Genomic DNA, 15,428 nt, shown 5'->3' with positions numbered 1-15,428 from the left:
AATCACAACACAGCATCATTCGTCTATCCATCCTCCCTTCCTCTCTGTCCTCCTCTCCTCCCTTTTGCCGTCATCCTTCGCTCACCACCAATCTCTCTCGCCCTCGTCTCTCTGCCATGGCTCCGGGGAGGGGTGGGCGTTGGGCAGAGCCCTTTTCCAAAACGACCGTTCTGCCCACAAAGGCTGACGTTTCCTCTCCAGGACAGTCGGCTCACATTGGACAGGATATAAAAACATCACTGAATCAAAGTTTACACTGACCTTTAGGCCTTCAGTCAGATCACGGTTGCTATTTAGCAAAATAAAGCCAAATTGAAACCCAATTTAATGATGTGCAGGGCTATTGACGATTGGCAGATGCTTCTCTCCCAGCTCAGGAAAGCCACTGTGCCCCTCCTGAGCCGTTTCCATTCCCACGCTTCTTGGAGCTGCCGTCCACCATCACTGTCTCCGTGTGTTCGTCTCCCAGCTGCACTGCTTACCCCACCCACGCTTTGCCCCTTGGCACCCACCCTTACTGCTGCTTCACCACCAAACTCCACCAACACTGCTGCGAGCCAAACATAGCATTCACCATTACCACTCCCAACATGAACCACACACACTACACTCAGGATGCTCAGTTGTGAAAGAAACCCCACAACAGCCTCTAGCAGAGCAGTTATAACCCACTTGAAGCAAAACTCCTCACACCTTCACTGCCCACTAACTAAACATTTCTAACCACACACCCCACCAACCTTTTGCTTCATCCCTTAAAAGTTCCAGAAGACCCAGTTTCACCACTTCCTTCTACTAGGTACACCACTCACAAACAACCACCTACAACCAGGGGCAACAGGACTCTCTCTAACCACCACTGGCTTACCATGTGGTTACTAAAGAGACTATATATAACAAACTGTACGTCTCAGATAAGGGCACAACTTCGCAACTGTCAAACCGATGAGTTTCCTCAGCAAACCTTACAGCTGAGGCCACGTCTTAATCAGGGTTCCCTGATCTCTCGCAGACACTGACTCTGCCTCGTTGTGTGTGTTGGTTTATTTGGTCGCCAAAGAGACCATTTTGAGATTTTTACCAAATTGTCACCGACTTTCCTTTGTTTGCCCTCTCCCGGATCTCGTATATTTGTTTACATCTCAGCCAAATATCCCGAGGATGTTTGTTCTCGGCCATAGTACGATTTTGAGCTGTAATAAACAGAGCACAAATCTGCACTTTCCTTAAGATTATTTTCTTGGAATAGGCCTGGAGCAAAGCAGAAGGAATATTTCCTTTCACCACTAACCACCCAAACTTAGAGAACAACATTTACTCCGCCATCTGTGTTCTTTCTCAGTTGTTCAGCAGATCATTCAAACAGTTGTCTTAGATCTAGATATATAGACATCCCCCCGTGTATCTTATTAAATAAATAGACTTATTTAGGCTTGAAGAGAGTGGAAGCAATTCTGTGAACTTCACTATGGGTTCAAAGCCTTGCACATATGGTCGAGTGGTCTGTGAACACAAGACCTGTGGCTAAAAAGCAGGATAGTCGCGGATGTCTTTTCAGCTCTTATTTAACGTGTGTAGGTGGGACCTGATACGCGACCCCGATGGCAGGGACAAGCTGGAGTGTGTCACGACCCTCAAAGCGAGGGACCGTCATTCATCCATCCACAAGCCAGACATATTGGGGTCGCAGGGCAGAAAAACACCTCTGATTGATTGGACCACCCGTCAATCAGCAGCAGCCTTGTAGCAATTGTACCGACGCAGCTGTGCACCTATCGCTCCCTCCCCCATCCACCAGGCAGGCTTCCTGCGGTTCCCACGGGGTGGAATGCCACTGTGTGGGGCCCTGATGGGGCGACTGACATCCGGCTAACGCAGGCTGGAGCACTGCTCGCTCTCGGCTTGGCTCGATGCCAGCTCATGAAGACAGGAGGGAGGCAGGGAGGAAGAGAGGGAGAGTGTCTCTTTTTTTTTTTTCTCCGTGGAAGAACTATCCATCCATCATTTGCAGGGAACCGAGAGTGCGGGCGCTATCAGCGTGCTAATGCAATCACCAATCACTCCAGCTTGGTGCAGGCCCCCAGAGTCCTGCCCAGGGGCAAGTGCTGAATGAGTGTCTACCACACCACAGAGGGATCCAGACCATGTGCAATAGCACACACTACACAAACACACACCTCACCACTGCTTCACACTCACTACATTCCTCTCAAGTACACTCTTACATTAACTTAATCCATACGGTACTTCAGGTTTTCTCGGAGATAATGTAAAATAAAAGTGTACACATGAGCACAAAGCCCAAGATACAATTCACAGATCCCCAAATGGGAATCTGTGAGCAAACAACCATCTCACCCAATCCTCAAAGTAATCTAAAAACCTCGGCAATCTCATAGACCCGCAACAGAAATATACAATACAAGGAAACGCCTTACCAAAGTATATGCTCAAGCAAGCGGCAATATTTGGGCTCAAGAGAGTGTGATTTTCCCGCTCGGACCGGTAAATCTGAACCTCGCCGGGCCACTTCTAATATATCCTGGGCGTATTACGCACATCCCAAGACAGCGTGACGTTAGCCGAGAGCCTAGCTCAGCACAGTGGAAAGTGCATGCGGCGGCCCGGGCGGCCACGCCGATGAGGTGTAAACAGGCATTACAGCAGCAGGGACTGGCTGGAGCTCTGCGCGCAGACCTGAAGCAGCAGCTGCCTGAGCCGCTAATGATAGTCCGGCCTCACCGTGTCACATCAGAGCCGCGGCTAAACACCCATTATCCCGCTGCAGGTGGAGGCGTGCAGCAGCGGGGTCTCACGCTTCTCTCCTCTCCACGTCCTACAGCAGAGCTGCTCAGCTCCAGCCCTTGGTTCCAAGGAAAGGGAAGGTGGAAAATCGGTAATCCCTGGCTTCCAAGGGCTGTGATTTGAATGCTTATGCGCTATGACATATATTAACTACTAGCGATTACAAAATCCAGAACTGAATTTTAGACACGTAGTCTAGAATTACAGACTTCAGTCATTTAGGGTCATATAACGAAACGTGACCGAAACGAACGGCACTCAGCCAGTGAAGTTGATGCTAAATGTCACAGACTCATAAGGTTTCAGAAGAACAGGCAAAGAGCCAGTCTGATGCTCAACATAAAAATATGTCTCAATTTAGTTATGTTTTAATAGTATATACACATCATTTCAAACTTGTACGGATGGTCTAAGCAGTTTATGAGGGGAAAAAAAATAAACAAATCTTGCCAGGGTTCTCTCACTCCTTGATGATGTAAGCACATATATCATTCAATTACTTGTATGTCTAGGATGACTTAAGGCAAAACTAGTGTCTACTTTCCACCATTTCATCTGTCACCTTTAGCCCCAGACCTCTGACCTTTCGGTCTCCCACAGTGGCAGCACAGGTGCATAATGGCCCGTGAATGCTAGCTGTTCAACGGCACTTTCACTGCAGCGCCGTGCCTTTGATGAGACGTCGCGGGGAATGTTCAGCCACGCGTCCTGCCAACAGGTTCGGGTTACGCGAGATGAAGGGATGACTTCATATCAGTAGAGGAGTGTAAAAGAGAGAGGGAGTGCCCCGCCCACTGCTGGGGGAATATATCAGACCAAATGAGGTCAGAAGGAAAAGGGAGCCCCTGGGTAGAAGTGGAGCCGGGTACACACCGTGTGTGAGAGAGAGAGAGATTCACTGCTCTTTCTTTGTATCGCTCCACTCGTCTTTGCTCTTTTATCTTCCATCAGTTCTTTGTCAGTTCTTCCAGCTGTTACGTCGTTCTGTTTTTTTACTCCTTTTTATCCCCCTTTCCCCCTCTGATCCTTCACTCTTTACTCGTTATGCTCTTTTCTATATGAAAATATGTATATGCGTTTCTATATGTAAATATGAAGTCAATAGGGCGCAAAAGGCTCTTTGCATAAGAAGTATGTTTAAGAGTTCAAATTAAACAAAAGTGACAGTGGATGGCAAGATATTTAAATATACACATGTTATAAAAAAAAAAAAAACATCTACAGGGTAACATTACAAATATTACTTGAAAAACTGAAAGAAATTCAGAATCTGGTTTTGTACTGTAAAGTCAGTTTAAAGGAACCATCCACGCACTACATAACTGCAAAAAACAATGGGCAAATTAATAATCATATGAGTTCCCTTGACCAATGAAAAGGAAGAGAATGTTCCTTAGCCAAAAAAAAAGGTTAAGAAGAACCATAATGTCTGGGAGCAAAACCAATTGCTAAAGCTCATGAAAGGTCCTCATTATTTGAGCCCTTGCAACAACAACAAAAAACCCAACCAAAAAACAGAATATCAGCCATTTTCCCTTTATGTGTAATCTGTTATCTTAGCTCTGGATGTTGCACAACCATTCCTTTACATTAAAATGTTAAATATGCTTTATTTGGACTTACCTTACTTCATTCATGTAAGCATTTAAAAATAAAACTTTCAATGATGCTTTATATTATTGTTTTTATTTTGTAGACTGCAGAAGAATAGTCTATGGATATGTATTGTTTTTCATTGGAAGGACTCATTTAAGGTTTGTGTATGCTACTCCTTCCGACTGATTCGAAACTAAAGGAGTTAGGAGTTAGGTGAAGTGAATGAATTTATCGAACAGAATGGGTTAACTCTGCAGGAGTTGACTCAGCTCTAGCGAACATACCGTGCCTATGATTAGCGGTATTAGACTAAAGTATTTGATGTGTGCCACATGTATATTTCAAGCGTTTTCCCTTTGCAGCGAGGGGAAGGTTAAGGGAGACCGAGCCATACAACGCTGGAGTCACGCGGCCTCGTAACTATTCCAAGCCCTCGAGGAGTGCACTAGGCTTTTGTACGCGCTCCTTCTCATTGCATCAATCCGAGTCCCAACTTTCCTGGCATGGTTTCCTGCTCCCTGTGAGCTCCGGAGTACGAGACGCCCATCTTGTTCCCCACTGGCCCTAAACCTCCGTGCTACTCACAGAGAGGCTCTCACTCTGTCTCCGTGGCTTCGGCGTGTGCCCACGCCCCCATTAGCTCATTTAATGAGCCCTGTAACCCCCACCACACCCCTCTACCCCCACCCCCTCACCGCTCCGTCCTCTGCCAACACCACCCCACTGCCCCTTTAGCTGTTACAAAGCCGAGGACTGGCTCATTTCTTTCGGCTCTCCCGGAGGGAGAGGCCCGAAAATCTGGTAGCGGCCACGCTGCCTCTTGCTGACCGTGAGTGCCGTGTCCAATCCGATTTGCCGAGCAGCTACAAAACAGGTGTGAAAGCAGTCGTGAAACAGCCAGAGGTTTCATGAGTCAAAGCGCTCCGGGTAAACATGCTAACATGTAACATCAGGTCCAGCGTGATACAAATAAATTGTTTTGGAGTACGAGAAACAGCCTTTGATCAGTACGTTTGATGAATACAAAACCCCATGCTGACAGTGGATATACTCGCAGAGTGAATGGGTACCTCCCTAAGTAGTATCACATACATTTCTGTGACTGGGAGTAAGCTGCAAAGCAAACTAATCAAGACAGAGCAAGCAAAAATACAACCATGAACGCTGACTGATGTCAAAAGTCAAATTAGAAAGCAGACTGCACGTCCACTCTACAAATCAAACTTTAATCAAGACCATACTGAACTTCTGCTCTTGGTTATGCAGCCATGCACAGACTTAGCAAGCGCGCTCTCTGTGACTGGTAGCACAATGGATGGCACTTTCAATGGAAGCTGCACAAAACCAATTTTTCCTCAAAAGACGAAAGGTGGGGGGGAAGCCATCCCGAGCCTCAGGATGGCACGCCGGGTGATGCAGGGGCTCGAATGTAAGCCTAATCAGGCTCGGTTAACAAAAGCACAGCCATGCGGCGGTCTGGAGCCAAGCTAGGCTAAGCGACCGTAATCAGGGCTGCTCTTGGTGCAGACACAAACATCCATCACTGCACGCTGCACACACGCACACACATGACACTGGAGAAGTCCGGGTCCTCATCGTTCCATCCAGATTAGTTACAAGTTGGGGCTTAAAAGAAACCTCTCAGTTGACGACCCCATGGATCGCGTAACTGTGAAAACAAGGCTGATTGTACCTATGGTCACCAGCTTCACGGTGACGGCATAATTGAGAAATGTCTGACTTCAAAGCTTAGCAAAAGTCCAATCAGTGGTTATGTTTGTGACTGCGGAGGTTACATTTGGTACTGATCTGTGAAGAGTTCGGTTCGAGTTTGGTTTGATTTCTCGGTAAAGAATTGGAGTAAAGAACATTACCTCAGACCAAAGCAAAGCTTGTTTTAGCTCAACCTGGAGCTACCTGCAGGTAAACGCTTTGCTACGCTTAAACACAGAGCGATCCTCATGACGTCGGGCGTGGCAATCAGGTGATGAGTTAAGACAGATGTGTCACAGGCAGCCAGACACAAGCACGGTCCTGTACACAGGGTCCCCAGGACTACAATCTGATCCGATTCAAAGGGAAGATTACAAATGAGTAAGACGCACTGGCAATCGGAACCTCTCCCTGTGGGATTGAGTCCTGTATACATTGGGACAGCAACTCTTATACCGGCTAGGGAGTGTGTGGTCCTGCCACAATGCCGTGCAGGCTTACGCAAGGCAGGCTCCATAGTGGCTGCCTAGACTGAGGCCCTGTGCAGGGTGCCTGAGAGGCAGACAGCCTGCACAGCCTGCTGCTGCAGCTAAAAAAACAAGCTGCCATACTAAGACAAACACAGGGCAGACTTGCTCAGGCCCTGCTCCGCTCAGTAAACACAGCTCCAGCCAGCTGCCAAACGAGTGGCCCAACCTGGGGGTCGCGTGTTGTCTTGTCAGCACACGAAAGAAGCTTAAAACCTGGAAAATGTCTTCATATTTCTCACTGTTCTTCTGTGCATGAAACAGTCTTCTCTTTTGTCGAGCCCTGTATTCAGTCCTCTCCCTGTGTAATGTTAACTGTGTTCAGTCCTCTGTCTGTGTAATGTTAACTGTGTTCAGTCCTCTGCCTGTGTAATGTTAACTGTGTTCAGTCCTCTGTCTGTGTAATGTTAACTGTGTTCAGTCCCCTCCCTGTGTAATGTTAACTGTGTTCAGTCCCCTCCCTGTGTAATGTTAACTGTGTTCAGTCCCCTCCCTGTGTAATGTTAACTGTATGTGTTCAGTCCTCTGTCTGTGTAATGTTAACTGTGTTCAGTCCCCTCCCTGTGTAATGTTAACTGTGTTCAGTCCTCTGTCTGTGTAATGTTAACTGTGTTCAGTCCCCTCCCTGTGTAATGTTAACTGTATGTGTTCAGTCCTCTCCCTGTGTAATGTTAACTGTGTTCAGTCCTCTGTCTGTGTAATGTTAACTGTGTTCAGTCCCCTCCCTGTGTAATGTTAACTGTGTTCAGTCCTCTGTCTGTGTAATGTTAAGTGTGTTCAGTCCTCTCCCTGTGTAATGTTAACTTTGTTCAGTCCCCTCCCTGTGTAATGTTAACTGTGTGTTCAGTCCCCTCCCTGTGTAATGTTAACTGTGTTCAGTCCCCTCCCTGTGTAATGTTAACTGTATGTGTTCAGTCCTCTACCTGTGTAATGTTAACTGTGTTCAGTCCCCTCCCTGTGTAATGTTAACTGTATGTGTTCAGTCCTCTACCTGTGTAATGTTAACTGTGTTCAGTCCTCTCCCTGTGTAATGTTAACTGTATGTGATCAGTCCTCTACCTGTGTAATGTTAACTGTGTTCAGTCCTCTCCCTGTGTAATGTTAACTGTATGTGATCAGTCCTCTCCCTGTGTAATGTTAACTGTGTTCAGTCCTCTCCCTGTGTAATGTTAACTGTATGTGATCAGTCCGCTCCCTGTGTAATGTTAACTGTGTTCAGTCCCCTCCCTGTGTAATGTTAACTGTGTTCAGTCCCCTCCCTGTGTAATGTTAACTGTATGTGTTCAGTCCTCTCCCTGTGTAATGTTAACTGTGTTCAGTCCCCTCCCTGTGTAATGTTAACTGTATGTGTTCAGTCCTCTCCCTGTGTAATGTTAACTGTGTTCAGTCCCCTCCCTGTGTAATGTTAACTGTATGTGTTCAGCCCTCTCCCCCATAGTGTTATCTGTATGTGTTCAGTGCTCTGTAATGTTAACTCTTAGTTTCAGCTGTGTCTGAGCTCACTCTCCTATGACATCATCCCCTGACAATGCCACCATTCATACAGATGTTGCTTCCAAAACCTGTATGCCCCCAGACTCCAGACTCCACCTCCCGCTCTCCTGCAGGTGCTCCTGCTGTAGAAACCCTCCATGCTCCAGGTGGGAGGGCAGCTTCACATCTGATAACCCAGGCATTATAAGTCAGGCTCTAGAAAGAACTGTATGAAAAAAACGTATGAAAACGCAATGCTTCATCTGACAAAGCAAATGACATCAGAACTCTGAATTCATGATCGCTCGTTTACTATCCACTGTCCTCCAACAAAAAAGAAGCAACAAACACAGATATCTCGGACGTTAGCAGGAACACGCACGTCCTCGTGTCTGCGTGGGAACAGATTTCAGGCCGGCCCCGACCTTCCACGGACGAATGCGGGTGTGATTAGGTGAGCTCAAAGCTCTAGATTGCGCATAAAGCTCTTACACTACTTTGATGGTAGTGTCCCCCAGTGAAATGTTTCTTTAAGAGTGCCCCACCCCCTCCCCCCCAAAGTAAAAAGGAGTACATTCACAGCATGCCAAGAATGATGTCACCCAGTGCGCCAAGTGCCAGCTCTGGAGCTGGTGGAGGAATGGTGCACCAACATATATGCATTGTTTACTGAATAAAAAAAGGCTCACCGCCTTAGACTGATGCTTAGTGACAAATTTATTGTCCCTGGTAACAAAATAAACAATGCATAATTACCCCCCACCCCTTCCCAGATAACAAATAACACATTTTCTCTGCACTGTTGCTCAAATAACTGTCCAGGCTGGCGTTCCAGCAAGCCCTTGTACATCTCTTTGCCTCGGGGTTATGAGAAACATCATGGAAAATTAGCTGGAAGTTCATGATCTTCTAATCTGCAACGCTAAATTAAGGAGCATCTTAACTACGTTCTTGGAATTCTAAGCAACTGGTGTAATCCCTAAAGGTCCCTAAAGGCTTGAACTGTGCTGATATTCACCAAGGTATTCAAATCAGGACCTCAAAACAAAATCTGGTCCTGGGTTTTGTAAGCCCTTGTAGTTGATTAAATGATTAATGTAAATGGTTGGCCACTTTGTCACCGTGCCTGACTCTTAGGTAAAGAGAAGGTGGACAATCTTCAGGATGTGGACCTTCAGGACCTTCAGGACTGTGATTTGAATGCCTCTGGTATATCAGAAAAATGATATACTTTAAAAGCCTCTTAAACTTTCACCTCTAGAAGCCTGAAATACACGAACGACAGCATTTATCCAGAACCAGTCGTCAGAGCCGTCATTTAGCTGATTGGTTGATCGAACCAACCACGGACGTTACAAGCGGAGCTTGTCAGAGCAGAGCCCGTTCTGGAGAAGCGGAGAAACTTGATCTGCCTGAGGCCTGGCGGGATTACGGCTGGCACACATACAGGTTTCTTTCTCCCCGCTAGAAGGAGCATGTTCAGGCTTTCCTCTGCGCAGAGTCACGAGGGCTTTCGATTCTTCGAACACCTCCCCCCCGGCCTGTGAGCAAAGGGGCGAGGGAGAAGGTCCGGCAACTTGCTGGGGCATCCAGCACAGGCACTGGATGACGCACACGCATGCTGGACTGGCGAGAAAAGATGGTATAGACTGGGATACAGGCACCACGTACGCACCAGAGGGGCAGAGGAGTGTTAGCCGGTCCTGCACATGATGTCATGTTTGGAGCTGGATGGAGTATTCCCTACAGCACTTCCTTTCTGCACTCGGATTCCTTAAATGCAAAACAATCTCCTCTGCACACGTGCGTGCGCACACTCACCCGTGCAAACACACACCGTGCATGCAAAGGCTCTTGGGTACACTTCAACATCTCAATCATTCTTCAGTATAGCCAACATGCAGTGCTGGCGTAACACTCAAGCTATAGTGGCTGCATGTGTGTGTGTGTGTGTGTGTGTGTGTGTGTGTGTGTGTGTGTGTGTGTGTGTGTGTGTGTGTGTGTGTGTGTGTGCACGTGTGTGTGTGTGTGAAAAAAGAAAGAGAAAGACTATTCTCTGCGTGTGCATGAAAAGCGAAAAATGTTGCAGTATGAAAAACATTGCAGCGTTGTACCCATGCTTATTTGTGCATGTGTCATGTGTGTTTTTGTGTGCACGGTCATGCAAGTTTTTGTGAGTGTGTGTGTGTGTGTGTGTGATGCTCTGATATCTAGCCCATGGGGAGAGCAGCAGCTCATGCAGTATTTAGACCTGAGATCTTCGGTCCACCGCAAAATCAATGTGGCCTCATCAACCCTTGTGCAGAGCTTATTGTACAGCTCTACAGGCAGCAAACACACACACACACACACACACACAGAGCTTTCTATTCCAGATTTCTCTCTTTTTCCAAGCATATATATTTTCTACCTTCTCTTTTCTTATAGAAATGTTATTCTCTCTCTCTCTATCTCTCTTTCTCCTTCTCTCACTGTCTCTCTCCTCTCTATGCGTGTGTCCCTGGTGGCTAAAACCAGAGTATGGGGTTACAGTGGGGGAGATATTTCCCATTTGGAGTAAGTCAACATCTCTGGATAATGAGATTAAAACAGGATCAGGGCTCCGTGCTCTGCTGGGTTGGGCCGCACGGGGCACACATGGCTCTGATCAGCGCCGGGGTCATCTGATCACACCCGCCGCCATCATCCAACCCGGGCGCGGAAACTGTGCTCATTAGAAAAGAAATGGACTTAAACACGGGTCGAAACACAGGTCTCCTTACTCGGAAAGTGGGAAAAAAAAGAATGTCTATTGTGCACTCAAGTTCATGAACTCAGCGAAAGCCCAAGTCAAGACGAAGTGGCCGACTGTGATGAGCTCTTTCTGTTCGGTTGTTCTAGTGACTTTGAAAGGTATGACTGCGCGATTCATTGGTTCTGAGCAAAATCTCAGGGAAGCCGCCAGCTGCCTGTGTTTCCAGCAGAGAAGAAGAGATGGGTCTGTGCCCAGATCAGCCTCGCCTGCGACTAAATAACGCTTACACTCGGGTTGAGAGTACGCTTGAGCCTAATCTCTGTCTGGAAATCCGACTCTACACCATGCATATTGCATGCGTAGTTCAAAGCTAATCCCCCATTAATTAATAGGCAGATTACAAACAGAACAAGTAAACAGTCTGCTGATAACTAAAGCAGCATCGGACATTTCTGGATGTTTTAGAAGGATTGTTGTAACATCCAGTGTAGTGTGTTTAACCGGCAAAGAAACGGCTCTGAGGCTGGAAGGTGGGGGAACTCTGACCACTGCTCTCCTGCCTGTGTGAGCTGGAGGAAGAGATGCACATTTCTAATTGAATTACAATCAGAGGGGGAGCACTCTGAGGCTGGGCCTGGAACAGAGCCAAGGGATAGATAAGACAGCGCATTAGACTAATATTATGTTCTCCCTGCCTGTTACCATGGGGACAAGTGAAGGGTTTTTAAAAAAATACGCAAGGTGATCAATCTTGAAAGAGAGGGAGAGAGAGAGGCAGAGAGAGAGAGAGAGAGACAGAGGGAGAGACAAGGATAGAGAGAGAGGGAGAGAGAGAGGGGGGGAGAGAGAGAGAGGGAGAGAGAGAGGCAGAGAGAGAGAGAGAGAGAGGCAGAGAGAGAGAGAGAGAGAGAGGCAGAGAGAGAGAGAGGGGGGGGGGGAGCTGTAAATTTCCTCTAAACTATCTCTCTACCAATTGCTCACATTCTGCACTACGACTCTCCATTTCTCTTACACACACACACACACACACACACACACACACACACACACACATTTTCTGCCAGCCCCTTTTGTCTGTCTCTTTTCTCTTCATGTTCCAATCGTAGTCTTTACACAAGCCTTCCCCCCCACACAGCCTTTGCACAAAGAACAGGATTAGGTTATACTTATGCACTCTTTTCTCCAGTAGATTTCATAATCCAGAATTATCACAGGAGTATTAAACATGTTTACAGTTCCTAGATTATTATCTAATCACTAAATCTGAAGACAACAAGGGCAATGAAAAGTAAAGCTGTCAAAATGTGAATACCAGCAGAATGACTTTGATTTTCAAGTGAGGAAAATGTCCTGTGTAACCACGGAGTTCCCTGTAAACACTGTCTAAATCGGCAGCACAGATTTCCATTGAACATTCAGCACATTCTAAATACTTTTAAGTAAACCCATCATCTTGTGCAACGGGTGAAACTTGCACTAGCTAGTTCAATACACATAAATAAATGTCACAGCTGAGAGCTCCACATTTATGTGGAAAAAGTCTTCTTGCATGCAAAAACGGCCGCTTTGTTTGCAGAATTAAAAGTTAAAAATCCTACTTCATTACAGCGATAATGAATGGGACCTTTATTTCTGCGGTTTCGCCTGTTATTCAGCCATTAAAACCTCTGCTGCCTCGCTAGCTGCCTCGTCGGATAACATATGGACGTGTACTTATGTGAACTGACATTACAGGCACATGTGCTTGGCCGTAGCTCAAGACTCTCAGCGTTAGACCATCAATATGAGGAGCATGGTGAACACAGCCTAAAGCTAATGCACTGCTTCCCTGTCCAAATGGAACGACAAGGTTTGAAGACCTTGTAGGTTTGAAGAATATGGCAGCGTACGTCTGTGCCTCAGAAAGCATTAGGCCCGAGCCCTCAGTGCCTTTTATATGGATCTTAATGTGAAAATAATCCTTTAAGATGTAAAAAGACAAACATATGGACCAAAACATGCTTTACTTATTCCGCTCTGCTCTGTTCTCGCTGACTGCTGCACTAGAGATGAGATCAGCCTCCAGTTCAACTAGTGCGAACATGTTTCAGAACGCTGCTATGTGCTCTTTGTATGAAGGTGCACGTTAAGACTGCACGGGCTTAGGTAGATGCAACAGGGTTGAATGTATGTGTGTGTGTGTGTGTGTGTGTGTGTGTGTGTGTGTGTGTGTGTGTGCACCAATGCGCATGTGTTGAGCAACTGACCAGCTTTGCCTCCGAGTGCATAGGTGGAACATGGGGGGAGGAGCAAGTGCCGCTGTGGGTGGAGCCTTGCATGCTCATTAAATTGGAACCCATGGACATTTGTCTCTCCATCTGTGTGGGAAGAAACAAACAGCAAAGCAGTTAAACATAAGCATCGGTCGCAGCTGAGAGTAAGGCTGTGATCCATCACGCCTGCCTGGGATTATCTCCCATCCAGCCGAGCAAGCCAGACAGTTCTTAACAGCTGTCACATCACAGCCATGAATGGAGATGACGTTAACATCTTCTACAAGATTCTTCTTCATCACGTACATGCCCACCTATATGTGCATGTACGTGTGCCTGTGCATGTGCGCGCGCATGTGTGTGTGTGTGTGTGTGTGTGTGTGTGTGTGTGTGTGTGTGTGTGTGTGTGTGTGTGTGTGAGGGCGCATGTTTTTGTGTATGGGGTGTGTCCGGTTCCTGATTTCACACCACCACTGTGAGCAGCGCAGTGGTCAAAGGGAAACTAACACAGGAAGCTCAGTACAGCTCAAAATAGCACCCAGTCTGTGTGAATTTAGAGAGGAGTTCAGAGTGGTGGCTGGTGCGTGTGATCAGTGCAGCCCGTGTGTGCACGCGTGTGTGTGTGTGTGTGTGTGTTTAATAGAGTGAGAGAGGCTCTAACTCCTAAACCAGTTGAAACCCCCCCCCCAGAACACCTCCTGTGAGTCATTGTAGGCCATCCTGTGAAACTGCCGAGGAGAAGGTACAGAGGCCTGCAGTAATTACTGGAGGAATATTTGAAATCCAAACACCTCCCCTCCACTGGACCCCTCTGCTGAGATGTCTTCAGCCAAAAAAAAAAAAAAAAAACAACAACCCCTGTTCAGCTTTAATTCAATCACCTCTAAGCTCACAGCCCCCACCCGCCATAGGGGCTGGCTTCAGTTCAGATGAGAACATGTGTTGTGTCGTTAGGAAACGCACACGCTGCCTCTCTCTGGCCCCTTCCATGCGTCAAGCTCTTACTATCTTTGCTGCGGCAGAATGAATGTAACGTCTAGTGGATGCTGTGGTAGAAACGCATACTCTAGGAAGACTTCGTGTTACAGGCACAGACACTGATACGACTGAGGCCCTGGCAAAAAACAAAAAGAGCCAGCGCTTTACTGTCTGCGCAACAGAGAAGACGCAACGCATGTGTTTATTTCTGTATGAAAGCTATAATCAAACCATTTTGAGAGCAAGATTGCACTTAAACCAACTAATATTACCCAGATTATACACTCAAGGCTATACACCCACCAGTCACTTTAGTAGAACCATCTACATTGTACCTACTGCCAGTGACCAATGTATTAGGTACAACTACCTTACAGGTGCAATTTAAAAGTGCACAATGACTCAGCTGTTGGCATGGACGGTTTGTCACTCACTGTCTAGCCGTTTCGCCACTGCTCAGTGTCTGACCACAGAGCCACTGTTGCCTGCATATTGTTTGTCACATGCTGGGTTTAAGAGCATGGCCCATCGTCCAAAAATATCCAGCAACCAGCAGTCCTGCAGTCAGGTACGAGGGGGAATTATGAGGCAGCCAAGAGACACCTACGAGGCAGGCGTGTGTGTGTGTGTGTGTGTGTGTGTGTGTGTGTGCACGCGCATGTCTGCATGTGTTTGCGTGTTTTGTATGTACTAACAGGCATAAGCACAGCGGAGGATCCCTGCATGGTGGGGTCAGGCAGAGTGCCAGGCATGGAGGCAGGGAGAGGCTGACGCTGTCTGTTCCTCAAGTGCAGCAGTGATGATAGAGAACCAGGAACTGGCCTGAGACAGACACACACACACACACACACACACACACACACACACACGCAAATAGACATTTGTGACATGACACTACAAAATACATGCCTTTGCACCTTTTCTCATCAGATGCGGATGCAATTTTTGTTAATCTAAAGGGGCATCAGGTGTATTTTTACAGCAACATCAGTTCCTCTTTTTTATGGTACTGATTCTTAAGAAGTTACAGAACTCATTTCCCCCTGTGAATGAGTCAACATCAGTCAGGCCTTCACTGGACTTTAAGCTGGCACATGCGGCACTGGGCACTACTTTATCCATCGCTCCAAGCCTCCGCATTTGATCCAATCTGTACTGCAACTTTTGGCCCTTTTTGTGTCAGGGCCTCTGGTTCCGAGGCCTTTATCCTTGGCTGTAAACTCCTTAACAGTGATATTTGTTACTGTCTTGTTTGGTTTAGAACTCACCTGCCAGTTAGAAAATATCATTTAGGCTGTTTGTTTAAAGGCTTTTAAAATACTTTAAAAAAAATATTTAAATACTATAAAA

The 15,428-nt window shown here is 46.8% G+C and overlaps 1 protein-coding gene across 8 annotated transcripts in view; it reads right to left on the bottom strand.

Annotated features, from left to right (window-relative positions):
* The window catches only part of creb5b (cAMP responsive element binding protein 5b), a 47,790-nt gene that overhangs the window by 9,944 nt on the left and 22,418 nt on the right, over nt 1–15,428 (bottom strand). For all 8 annotated transcript variants that reach the window (XR_014116884.1, XR_003409972.3, XR_003409973.3 and 5 more), the window contains exons 6-7: nt 14,774–14,900; nt 13,095–13,205 (exon numbers count right to left, since the gene is read on the bottom strand). Coding sequence is in view for 5 of the 8 variants with exons in the window: in XM_027000036.3 (XP_026855837.2) it covers nt 13,095–13,205; nt 14,774–14,900 (238 nt within the window). In the remaining 3 variants the exon portion in view is untranslated. The remainder of the gene's footprint in view (nt 1–13,094; nt 13,206–14,773; nt 14,901–15,428) is intronic.

The sequence above is a fragment of the Electrophorus electricus genome, chromosome 14, assembly GCF_041902795.1.
Source record: "Electrophorus electricus isolate QZ-2024a chromosome 14, ASM4190279v1, whole genome shotgun sequence".
Classification (NCBI taxonomy): Eukaryota; Metazoa; Chordata; class Actinopteri; order Gymnotiformes; family Gymnotidae; genus Electrophorus; species Electrophorus electricus.
Note: the sequence above shows the minus strand (reverse complement) of the source record. Positions and strands in the feature narration are given on the sequence as shown.